This window comes from Anguilla anguilla, chromosome 5, assembly GCF_013347855.1.
Source record: "Anguilla anguilla isolate fAngAng1 chromosome 5, fAngAng1.pri, whole genome shotgun sequence".
In the NCBI taxonomy this organism is placed as follows: Eukaryota; Metazoa; Chordata; class Actinopteri; order Anguilliformes; family Anguillidae; genus Anguilla; species Anguilla anguilla.
In genome coordinates, this window is record NC_049205.1 from 59,627,573 (window position 1) to 59,640,247 (window position 12,675).

A 12,675-nucleotide genomic window follows, 5' to 3' on the forward strand; every position below is an offset into this window, starting at 1 on the left:
TCCTGGTCTTCCAGCCCCGCCTCCAGTTCGTCAGGGGCGGAGACATCGTGGTGAGACGCGCCAGGCGACCGGGAGCAAAACCGTTCGGTGTTAAATCAGCTCTGTACATTTCAGACACATAGCCTCTGTTATGTAAATTAACATGGTAAATGTACAAATTGTGCTTTGTACACGCAAACAGACGTGAGATATCCATGCACTGTTTCACAGACACAAATTCTTGTCATCATAAAAAATTTAAAAACAGCTACATTTTTGCCATTTTTCAGTTAGATGCATAAATAGCTTCTTGGCTCTGTGTCTAATGGAGCAGGAACTGGACTGAAGTGCTATAGTGAAATGAAACAGTTTTTCACACGGCTATAGCACACTCTGTCCAAGTACATATTACATAGAAAGCGTGTTCAGACGCAACATGCTGTACATTACACAGTGTACTGTACAGACCAGAGAATATTTGAAGGCTGACAGTGTGCACACAGACCACATATACAGAAGCATAGATCCAACACACAGACTAAAGAAATATCTCTCACCAGTTACCTTCCATCTCTGCTCTCTCTTGTGCACACACACCCACGCATACAAATACGGACAGGCATGCACACATACAAACATACACACATGCACATACAAACACACACACACATACAAACAAACACACGCACACAAACACACACGCGCATGCACACACACACAAACACACATATAAACACACACGCATACAAGCACACACACACGCACAGATTTGCTTGCTGAACTGAAAGCTGACGTGTTGCTAATTAGTCTCGCTGCTTTCTCTGCATCACAGTGTGACAAAAAGGACATGAGGGAGAACTACATGAAAACTCTGCGCTTTAAGGTAACGGCTCATTCATTCACACCGTTATGAGGGCAGCAGTGTAGCACAGAGGCTGGGGAACACCACTTCCCAGGTAGCACTCTGTCGTTGTACCTTGCATTACATTACGGCATTTAGCAGACGCTCTCATCCAGAGCGACTTACACAGTATTTATATGGGATTTTAAATTGCATCCATTTATACAGCTGGATGTATACTGAAGCAATGCAGGTTAAGTACCTTGCTCAAGGGTGCAACGGCAGTGTCCTACCAGGGAATCGAAGCTGTGACCTTCAGGTTACCAGACCAGCTCCTAACCCATATATCCACCTGTATATATAGATACTATGTAAAAAAAAAAAAAAAAAAAAATTAAAATAAATAAAAGTCTTTCTGGATTTGAGTGTCTGCTAAATGCCAGTAATGTGATGTTATGGTTATTTAGTGCTGTGAATCGATTGCCAAGGCGCAACCTCTTACTGTCTACACTTGTCTGGTTCAGCCTCAGCGCCAGACCTGGGTCGAATACGTATTTGTTTTGGATTCAAATACTTTTCTATGCTTTACTGATCTTGTCTGGTGTATTGGAACCAATGAAATACTCTCAAAAAGCGCAAACCCCGCCTTCTGGTCATATTGGCAGGCTCAGTTACACCAGGCAAGATCAACAGAGCACAGAAATAGTGGCTCCTTAAACGGCGTGTGTCTCTGTCTTTCAGATGGACGTGGCCAGCCTCATTCCCCTGGAGCTGTTCTACATCAAAACCGGCGTCAACTCGCTCCTCCGCTTCCCCCGCCTCCTCAAGGTATCGCCCCCCCAGCTCCAGAGCTCATGCACCAATGACAAGCTTGCTCCCCAGCTCCAGAGCCAATGACAAGCGGCCACTCGTGTCTCTCGTCCAATCAGCACAACCGTGGGTTCATATCGGTCTGTAAAGGCGGCCTCTCAATGATCACTTCCACGGTGTCGGCCAATGAAATGGACTGTGACGGTCAAGCATCAAAGATCGGTCTTACAAGGCTAATATTTCCCAAAATGTCATATTTTTTTAATATGGTAAAAAAAAATAAAGTGGCTAGACGCTCATCCAAATTATAGAGGAAGTAATGCATGTGCCTTGCCCTCTTTAAAATAGTTAACTTTTATTATAAAAATATTAGTATGATTTGTTAGGTTTTTTTTGTGGGAGGAGTCTGAAGTACCGGTGTTAGGTCTGGTCAGTCGCTTCAGTAAATTTCAACGTAGATATAAATATGAATTGTGTAAGTCTGAGGGGTTAAACCAGAGGCTGTGATTGTGTACACTTAATGTAGTCCTCTCCGCTCCACAGTACATGGCCTTCTTCGAGTTTAACGACCGCCTGGAGGCCATCTTGAGCAAGGCCTATATCTACAGGTAAGATGGAGGAAAGAATGATTATACAAGTGTTCGCTAATGTCTTGTTTGGGGGAATTCTGTCGCTCTCCAATAAAGGTCTGTCTTTCTTAGCCATCTCTGCCAGTCTCTCCCACACATGAAAAACATGGTTTTGTAGATCTCTTTTATCCTGTCTCTCTCAATGTAACGTTTATTTAAATCAATGTATTTTTAACTCTCTCCCTTTCTCACTGTCCCTTTCTCTCTCCCATTCTCTCTCCCTTGCGGTCTCTCATTCTCTCTTGTTCTCCCTTTCTCTCTCCCTCTCTTTCCACCTTTCTCTTCTTCTGTCTCTCTTTCTCTCCCTTCCTCTCACTGTCCCTTTCTCTCTCCCTGTTTCTCTCATTCCCTCTCCCTCCCTTCCCCCCCCCCCCCCACACACAGAGTCATCCGCACCACCACCTACCTGCTGTACTCTCTGCACTGTAACGCCTGTCTCTTCTACTGGGGGTCGGACTACCAGGGTCTGGGCTCCACTAAGTGGGTGTACGACGGACTGGGAAACAGGTGAGCAAGACAGCTCAGGCGTGGGCGTTAGTTTCCAGTCACCCCCCCCCCCCCCCCCCATGCTCTGCTCTGACAAGCTCCGCCCCCCCATGCTCTGCTCTGACAAGCTCCGCCCCCCCCCCCGCTCTGCTCTGACAAGCTCCGCCCCCCCATGCTCTGCTCTGACAAGCTCCGCCCCCCCATGCTCTGCTCTGACAAGCTCCGCCCCCCCATGCTCTGCTCTGACAAGCTCCGCCCCCCCATGCTCTGCTCTGACAAGCTCCTCCCTCCCCCCCACACAGTTACATCCGCTGCTACTACTTCGCCGTTAAAACCCTGATCACCATCGGGGGGCTGCCCGACCCCACCACGCTCTTCGAGATCATCTTCCAGCTGGTCAACTACTTTGTGGGAGTCTTCGCTTTCTCCATTATGATTGGTCAGGTGGGTATTGCTCGCCGGGTTTGGCGGTATGGTGAGCCAATCACAATTCAGTATCCTAGCTTTGTCCTATAGGACGAAGGGAGGTCCTGATCCAAGATCGGCTCTCCACTTGCACGACGCTTTATGTGTATGGCCACTGGCTCTGTTGCATTTGGCTCTCCTTGTTCTGTGCACCTTGCGACCCTGCCCAGGATAAGCAGATATTGATAATGGATGGATGGATTGATGTTGTGTGCAACTGTGGCTTTTGCAGTTATAAGTGTCAGTAGTTTTCACCCTGGTTTGGGGCAAGAAGCACACAAAGTAACTACAATGCATGGATGAACCTGAACCAAACGAGTAGTAGAATATTATGCATTACCACAAGCCCCTGGCCTGTCGTCCGATGATGGAGGCCATAGTTTGGTTTGACCATGTCCTCCCTGACCCTTCCCCCCCCCCCCCCTTCCAGATGAGAGACGTGGTGGGCGCGGCCACCGCGGGACAGACCTACTACCGCGCCTGCATGGACAACACCGTCAAGTACATGACCTCCTACCGCATCCCGCGGGACGTCCAGCACCGGGTCAAGACCTGGTACGACTACACCTGGCAGTCCCAGGGCATGCTGGGTAAGGTGGCTGGGCCTGTGTGTTTTAGGAAAAGGGGCTGTTGTCTTTCAGCGGCTGACGATCGCGTGCTTTTAACGAGCTGTGGGTTTTTGGGTTTTTCCCCTGCCCCTCTGCGTCTCTCTGTGCAGTTCAGCGGTGCTCTAATAGAATAACAAACAGAGCGGTTTTACAGTAGGGTGCTTCGACACACAAAGCGTGTAATTATGCGAAGCCACTGTGATTATATCGTTTAGCTCAGAGCCACGGGTGGGATGAAAATAACAATTATAATAATCGGTCTCTCCTTTCTCACTTTTTCTCCTTCCTGTTCCCTCACTCTTTCTCCTCACCTCTCTTGCACTCTCCTCTGTCTCCTTTCCATTCTCTCTCTCTTTCACCATCCCTCCATGTCTCCTCCTCCTTTCTTTCTCCCTCACTTTGTCCCTCTATGACCCCCCCATGTCTATTCCTCTCGCTCTCCTCCTCGGTCCCACTCTCTCCCTCCCTCTGTCCCTCTCTCTATCTCTCTCCCTCTCTCTCTCTACCTCTCCCCCCCCTCTTTTTATCTGTCTCCCCTCTCTCTCTCTCTCCCTCCCCCTCTCTCAGATGAGCAGGAGCTGCTCATGCAGTTGCCGGATAAGATGCGGCTGGACATCGCTGTGGATGTGAATTACTCCATCGTCAGTAAAGTCGCTCTTTTCCAGGTGAGTCTGGCTGCTGGACATTCAGGGCCAGTGCCTGCTTAAGACGTCTGGAACCTCAAGTGAACCTTCCACCCACTTTCCTGCATGTCTGTTCTTGGCCACAAAGACAAAACATTTCTCTCTCCCTCTCTCTCTCTCCCTCTCTATCACTCTCTCTGTCTCACTCTATCTTTCTCTCTCTCGCCCTCTCTCTTACTCTCTTTCCTTCTGTCTGTCTCTCTATCATTCTCTCTCCCTCTCTCTCTCTCTCTCCCTCTCTCTCTCAGGGCTGTGACAGGCAGATGATCTTTGACATGCTGAAGAGGCTCAGGTCTGTGGTCTACCTCCCAGGCGACTACGTCTGCAAAAAGGTGAGGGGCTAGAGAATTGCTGAATTATGGATTTTCTGCCCATTCAAACCAGGTGTGCCTTCCAGTCTGCTTCCCCTGGCCGTCCACATAGTGATAATTAGTCAAAAAGCTCCTTTTTAATATTATTCAAAATATTATTTATTGAGTTATGTGCCGCACAGAGTCATTCCATGCCAGTAAAACAGGGTGAATTGAATTATTTGATATCGTGTTTGCTCTGTTTGGAATTTGGATTAGAATGTGGTATTCCAATCGCTGTTGGGTGACGGAGTGTAACGTGTCACGTGCCCCTGCCCTTCCTGTGCTGCAGGGGGAGATTGGCCGGGAGATGTACATCATTAAGGCGGGGGAGGTGCAGGTGGTGGGCGGGCCCGACGGGAAGACAGTGTTCGTCACGCTGAGGGCGGGGTCTGTGTTCGGGGAAATCAGGTAGGCCCGCCCCACAGTTCCCTCTCTTCGAGGTTCGCTTTAATAAACAGCGTAGAACTGTGCGTATCGCTACAGTATATCGGTTAATAGGAACAAGTAGCTTTTTGACTTTTTGTGCTATGTTATGGTTGTTTGTTAACCGTTCTATATGAATTCAGTGACCTTCGACCTTTATCTATGAATTAGTTTTCATTGGTAACAAACTGGGCTCCCGTAACCCCGGTTACCCTTTCCCTCCCGTAACCCCCGGTAACCCTTGCGGTTTCCCCTGTGCCCGCGCTCCGCGTGGCGTCCCGCAGCTTGCTGGCGGTGGGCGGCGGGAATCGGCGGACGGCCAACGTGGTGGCGCACGGCTTCGCCAACCTCTTCATCCTGGACAAGAAGGACCTGGCGGAGATCCTGGTCCACTACCCCGAGTCCCAGAAGCTGCTGCGCAAGAAGGCCAAGTGAGAGAGAGCCTGCTGCCTGCACCCACCAATCACAGCTGCAGATTTGGGTCACGTGGTTGGGTCACCTGACCAGTGTTGACACGCCTCCCCTTTACTGCTCCTTCGGTTTCCGGGAGGGGAAGAATCAGTAGGTTCTTCCCCCAGTGACTGATCTGGGATAAGTGTCCTTCTCTGGACTACTACAAATATGTGATTAGAACGTTCTTAGCTGAACATTCTAATGATGATGTGACAATCACCACTGTGGTGATAGAAACATTCCAGAACACTGTGGTGATTCTAGAACATTGACTTTCCAAACATTCCAAAAAATTTACTCTCCACAGGGTTTAAGTGAACTGGGATTAGGATTATGTGTGGTTGAAATGATCCATGGTCAGGAGGCCTTCCTCTCAGCTCACCAGCAGGAGTAGAGGAATTTATTTGGAGGGAGTCCAAATGAGTGGGAGAGTTGGGGGGGGGGGAGTCCACCTGACCTCCTTCAGATCACTTTGGATCACAGCTCAAGCTTTCATGTCACATGACCAGTCAGGAGCGAGTGAGATGGGGGAGTGGGGGGGGGGGGGGGGGGTGGGTATGTGGGATGAAATCATAAACCATTCTTTACCCGCATTATTAGCCAGAGCATGAGGGGGGTGGAGCAGGGCACTTCTTATTATCTGATCTAGAGCATCCTGTGATCCCTCATTAATCACAACCTCACCCTCCCCCTTTTCCTGGCGGTACCTGGGGACCTGGCGGAAATCCTGAGGGGTGGGGGGGTGGATAAATAATCCAGCAGGGAAACTGGCCTAAGCCAGAGGGAAACTGGGAAACAGGAAAGCTGGGAAGCTGGCGGTTGCAAGTGCAAATCTGGGAATCTGTGCTCATGGCTCTTCTGGTTTGTGCCCCAGGAAAATGCTGACTAAGGACAAGAAGCCGGCAGGTGACAAGGGCGAGGGGAAGGAGGGCGCCCAGGTGATCCCCCCACGGCCCGAGACCCCCAAACTGTTCAAAGCTGCTCTGGAGATGACCCAGAAGTCCGGCCTGAAGGGAACCCTCTCCCTGCTGAAGAAGACCTACAAGACCAGCGCCAGGGTACGCTGCCAGAGAATGACAGGACACACGCATACACATACACACACATACACACACACACACGCATACACACACTCACACACATACACACACACACACACACACACACACATGCACACACGCATACACACACTCACACACATACGCATACACATACACACATACGCGCACACACGTACACTCTCTCACACACACACACACACGCACGCATTCACCAAAGTGACTCAAGTGGTTTTTCTGAGAGACACGCCTTCATTTACACAGGATGAAAAAAACATTTTTCCAAAGGCCTTGAAATGGTTATTATACGTTGCGAGCACTGTGTCTCTCCAGCAGGCCGTTCACTCACAGCAGTGTGCGCGCAGAGTAAGCCTCGTTCTGCAGACTCACCGCACACGGCAGGTTTCTCTGTGTGTGAAAGAAAAGGAGGGTGTTTGTGTGTACTGCGCACATTCCACTGCCCGAGCAGCTGTGTTTGTCCCACATGATGAAACCCTGTCATTCACTCTCTCTCTCTCTCTCTCCCCCTTTCTCTCTGTCTCTCTCTCTCTCTGACCCCCTTCCTCTCTAACTCTCTCTGAACCCCTCCCTCTCTCTCTCTGACCCCCTCCCTCCCTCCCTCTCTCTGAACCCCTCCCTCTCTCTCTCTCTGACCCCCTCCCTCCCTCCCTCTCTCTGAACCCCTCCCTCCCTCTCTCTCTCTGAACCCCTCCCTCCCTCCCTCTCTCGCTCTCTGACCCTCTCTCTCTCCCTCTCTGACCGTCTCCCTCTCTCTCTCTGTCTCTGACCCCCTTCCTCTCCCTCTCTCTCTCTCTCTCTCTCTCTCTCTCTCTGACCGTCTCCCTCTCTCTCTCTCTGCCTCTGACCCCCTCCCTCTCTCTCTCTCTCTCTCTCTCTCTCTGATGCCCTCAGCCCTCCAGCTCCTCCCCCACCCCCGGCGGCCCGGCGGAGGACGAGGACGACGTGGTGGCGGAGAGCAAGGACGGCTCGGCGCTGATCCGGCTGTCGCCCGCGCCGCAGGGAGAGGACGTCCTGTCCGTGGAGCTGCAGCCGGGGGAGGGAGGCGCGGAGGGCGGGGAGGAGCCCGGGCAGCAGCAGCAGGAGGAGGAGAAGGAGGAGAAGAAGAAAGGGGAGCCCAAGGAGTAGCCTGGGTGGCCGGGGTAAGAAGGCCCACGGCGTGAGAATCCGCCGCCCTTCCCTCTCGTCCCGGAACAGGACGTCTTGATCTCTTGCGCTTAGGAGCCCCGAAAAGGCCACGCCCGGTCCACGCCCTCGCCCCGCCCGCTCACGGCCCCTGGGGAGCGGCGCCTGCTTCCAGGCTGAGTCAGCCACCCGGAGTAACCACGGAAACCGCACAGCCGCCATCGCGCACCCTGCTCTCCCCTCGCTCTCTCGCCAGGAAAACGATCGAGCGAAGACGCGCGCTGTGGAAAAGTCTATTTTTCGATCCCCTCTCTGACCCCTGGGGGACGCCAATACCTATAATTTCTGTTTTTTTTTATTTTCCTTTTGTTTTGTGATTGAAACCCGAGCGGTGTTTTAGGTCCTTCCCGGGGTATCACAGCGACTGAGGGCGTCCGCCGTCCCATAGCTGGACCCCCCGGGGACGGGCCCTTAAACCTGCGTGGGGACGGGATATCTCCAGGTCTGCTCTGCTGAAACTGTTTTACACACAACCGGTCCCAAGGACCTGCCAAAACACAGCTTAAACCCCCTCCACCCGTCACTTGCCCCCCCATACAGGCGCTGTCCCTCTGCCTAGTAACAGTGCTCTCATTGGCTCCTGTAGGACCCAGGAGCCACATAATAAATTTCTGTGCTTAGTTTTTTTTTAGTTTTTTTTTTACTGAACTTTGAAAGGGGCTGTCGGGGGACTGGAGGGCCAGAGTAACACATTCTCAGTTTTTTTATGCCAGATTCTGCTGCTGTTTGCTGTAGGTGTAGTTTTCTCAAGCTGTGTTTTTTGTTTTTTTTGTGTCATGTTGACGATAAAGATTGGAAAAGAGTTTACAGCTGTCTTTGTAATAAGGAGCATGTGCTACAAGCACCGCCAGACAATAGCCGGCCAGTTGCCTTTCATCCGACCACCCTTGGAGTAACGCCAGCTATAGAACCCAGAAGAGTTTGTAGTCGTGCCATAGTGGATAATCTCAGGCTTTTTATTTGCTGTTTTTTTGTTTGTTTGCTATTTTTAGCTGTTAGTGTTTTTTAAAAATTTGATTTCGTTTCCCACATCCAGGGATGAATGCCAAGCGAATGTTTTGTCACACCATTTTGCAATCGTAGAAATACTGTTGTAACATCAATGAAATGTTGTGGAAACATTCATAATAGATTGACTTGGGGAGTGACACCCCCCCCCCCCCCATCCATTTTTCTAACTGGAGCAGCCCACTGACACCTACTGTAAAAGGAACATGGCTTCACATTGATTCTGCGCTATGGAACCATCGCTGGCGTTTGGGGTCGATTCCTGCACGGTCCCCTCACAGTTCTCACATGCAATGTGGAAAAATCCTTTCCTTCGATAGACGGTCATCAGTACTGTATATCAGTGGGAAGGTGGTGAAAAATGCAAATATGTATTTTTTTTTTTTTTTTTTCATTCCGTTATTGGTTGAGAAACTGTAATTATATTATACAGACCGTATTTATTCTCTGAGTTTGCACTGAGAAAAGTACAGGGGTGGTGTTGTGCTGGGACTTCTCTCTCACGTTGCTGTGCTAATGTTGATGTTCTGTCTATCGAAATTCACCAAGATTGCAAGTTTTGTGTGTGAGCTGATCAGAGTTACACACTCATCAATGTTCTAGGTTGTGTGTGTGTGAACTTGCCGACATTGCACTGTGTGTGTGTGTGTGACCTTCTTAGCGTTGTGTGTTTGATGTGTGAAGTCAATACAATACATTTATTTAGCAGTGGCTTTTATCCAAAGCGACGTACAATAAGTGCATACCGAAGGTCATTGGAACAACTACAAAACACAGGTCCGATAAGGTACAATCCTCATTATGTAACAGCTAATCATGGCCCATAGCCATGAACACATTAAGTCCAGTTCACACAGTAAACATTACTCTCTGACCTGACCTATGCTAAGTCAAACTAGGAGGCATGACAAGCTACAACATCAAGATGATGCAAACTGCAATATAAGCTGCCAGCAGTGTGTGTTTTGTGTGTGTGCTCATCGGCATTGTGTGTTCCTTGTCTGAACTCACCCGCGTTGCGTGTTGTGTGTTATGTGTCAACTCTCCAGCCCTGTGCAGAGGAGTCTGTGTAAACTCACCAGCATTGCGTGTTTTGCGTGTGTTTTGAGCTGAGAGAACAGTCCAGTCCTTTTCTGTGTGTGTGTGTGTGTGTGTGTGTGTGTGAGTGTGAACTCAACAGCGATAACCCCTTACCTCATGACAGGACGACATTTAATTTCACAGCTTCTGATTTAAATTAGGTTTTACACTGAGGAAGTCAGCTGAGCCTGACTGAAAATAAGGGAAAGGTCAATATGCTCGTTTTTTTGCAAATGTGTCTTACATGCACAGCAAAATTTCCAGTGATAATTCCCATGCTAACAGAGTCCAGTTGGCACCATATGTACTCTGTAAAAGTTGATTTATCACTGGCAATTTTACTGTGCTTGTCCACTGGGTCAATTTAACAAAACAGGCTTTTCAAGAAAAGAAAAAAAAGAAAAAGATCTCTGTTTAAAAATGGTCTGAATTTTGAGAAGCAGGCAGGCAGTGGCAGTACTGCGGTGGTAGAAATGCCTGGAAATCCTGAATATGACTTCTGCTCACAGAGGAAGGCGGGAAGGAAGTCGCTGGAAGATAGTCATTGTGTTTGCAACGCCCAGACGAGAAGCTAAAAAAAAAAATATGACTAAACAATGCTGAGCAAGCCTGTGTTTTTTTAAGGGAACCTTGGTTCCCTTAAGCCAGGTTCACTGTTAGGTTCTCTGCTATGTGGAAGCTCAGTGGTGCTTTCTGCATTAATTGAAAGATTAAGCTCCACTGTTGTTAGTTACAGACGACTGCATATTCTGTGCTACTGCATAGCGTACAGCTAGATCCATTACAATGCCATTGACTTTTAATTACTCCTGTGAGGATGTCTGTTTATCTACAATACATGAACTCACATGAACAGTAGATCCCAGTGCTCCCTGATTTATTTATTATTTATTTGTTTATCCAAAGCTGCTGTTAATATCACCAGTATTAATGATGTACTACTGGTGTACATTGATACTGATCACTTTTCCATTCATGGTTTGTCCATTAATTGCATCTGTTGAAGAATGACACAAAGAAGTAGTAGGGGGTTAGTCACTTAACACCTGTCCTTTTTGTGTTTATCATTGTGTGGGGGGATTGCTCTTTTTTGTTTTTACACAAACAAACAAAATAAAGAAGCTGAAAAGCATGTCGTGAAAAAATTAGAATGTTATGAAAACAGTAACTATTTTCCCTTTGTTTTTGTTTTTTAAAATTGCTGAAATCAAACAGTAATGTTTTATTAAGTATGCTTCGTTTTTTAAATAATTATTGATAGTTCTGAAATATGTGAAGACTGCTCAGTTCCCAGTGCATAGATGTTTATATTATGAGACTGCTGTGTGATTTTATATGTAACCAGACAGCCGAAGGAAGACGTCGCCATTTTGTTTTCATTGTGTTGTATATAGCAGTGCACATGAGGCTTACCTTTTGAGATTTTTTTCGGTCACCGCAAATGCTGTGCTTATTTTCATAGCTATGTAAGAGTTATGCGTTTGTTTAGATCAAGAAAATGCAGTGTTATGTTTTGCAAATGCCTTCCCAGTAGTCAAAAACTAAGAAACCTTAAAACTGTTATCCAACTATCTCTTTTTTTTTCAGAAAACACTGTGTTCTGCTCTTTCTTCTGAATGTAGGAGTGTGCAGTAGCAGTTTAGGTCGCTGTGTAAAATTGCCCTGCAGCCTTTCAGGCAGGACAGTGCAGACAAGATGCTTCTGCCACAACACCCTACGTCTGGCTTGTAAATATGTTTATTTAATATTTTATTTATTTATTTTATATAATTAATATCTGATATCCGGTTCAAAAAGCTGTGAGAAAACCAGACACTGAATGTAGTTCATTACGTTAAATAGGCCCTAATGCGTTGTGTGTTTTATTTTCATGTGGTAACACAAGTCAGAACCGATTGATTACTGTAGAAAATCATGTGTGGAATTGACTTTTTTAAAGTTTTATAATAATTAAGCATAGGTATATAGATGCTATGGACCTGAGAACCAGCTTCTGAAACTGCCAGCTAGACTGTACATGCTCATACTTAGTGTATAGGATTTTATTTATTTATTATTTTTATTTATTTATTTATTTTTTTACTGTTCATGAACATTAGTGGAGGCTTTTGATTTTGACAGTTTAGCAGTGTGTTGCTATGGCTTCGCAGATTTAACGGCTCATTCTCCACAGTTCGGATGTGCATGTTTGTATAGAATTAAAACCGGAAGTCCTCTTTTTTTGTATCCTACTAGTTGTGTACATACGGGGTTGTTTGACCTGCTTTACTCTGCATTAATACTCTCAAATGAGATCAACTTTAATTTGCTAATGCTTTTTAAATTGTGTGGCTTGTAAAAAAAAATGTATATAATATATTAGTAAAAGTGTTCGAAATTTTTCTGATTGGTTTGTAATTATTATTATTGTTGTTGTTATTATTAAGTAGTCGTAGTGGTGGTTGTTGTGGTTACTGGCAGATGTGGAAACTGGGTGACACCGAGTCCAAAGCTAGGAGACCTATTGACCGTATTGAAATGTAAAACAGGTCAGTGACTCGGAATACACATGCACCTTTAAAGAATCACATACGATGCTGCTTTTCACAATAAAATA

General features: G+C 47.3%; 1 protein-coding gene across 1 annotated transcript in view; it reads left to right on the plus strand.

Annotated features, from left to right (window-relative positions):
- Nucleotides 1-8,645, plus strand: part of LOC118228193 (cyclic nucleotide-gated cation channel beta-1-like) — a 39,336-nt gene extending 30,691 nt beyond the window's left edge. The window contains exons 27-39 of the mRNA XM_035419530.1: nucleotides 1-50; nucleotides 812-862; nucleotides 1,562-1,648; nucleotides 2,174-2,238; nucleotides 2,644-2,766; nucleotides 3,048-3,189; nucleotides 3,641-3,800; nucleotides 4,386-4,483; nucleotides 4,750-4,833; nucleotides 5,144-5,262; nucleotides 5,562-5,708; nucleotides 6,605-6,788; nucleotides 7,701-8,645. The exon at nucleotides 1-50 is cut by the window's left edge and continues 159 nt beyond it. Coding sequence (XP_035275421.1) covers nucleotides 1-50; nucleotides 812-862; nucleotides 1,562-1,648; nucleotides 2,174-2,238; nucleotides 2,644-2,766; nucleotides 3,048-3,189; nucleotides 3,641-3,800; nucleotides 4,386-4,483; nucleotides 4,750-4,833; nucleotides 5,144-5,262; nucleotides 5,562-5,708; nucleotides 6,605-6,788; nucleotides 7,701-7,934 — 1,544 coding nt within the window. The 3' untranslated portion in view covers nucleotides 7,935-8,645. The remainder of the gene's footprint in view (nucleotides 51-811; nucleotides 863-1,561; nucleotides 1,649-2,173; nucleotides 2,239-2,643; nucleotides 2,767-3,047; nucleotides 3,190-3,640; nucleotides 3,801-4,385; nucleotides 4,484-4,749; nucleotides 4,834-5,143; nucleotides 5,263-5,561; nucleotides 5,709-6,604; nucleotides 6,789-7,700) is intronic.
- The last annotated feature ends 4,030 nt before the right edge of the window (nucleotides 8,646-12,675 follow it).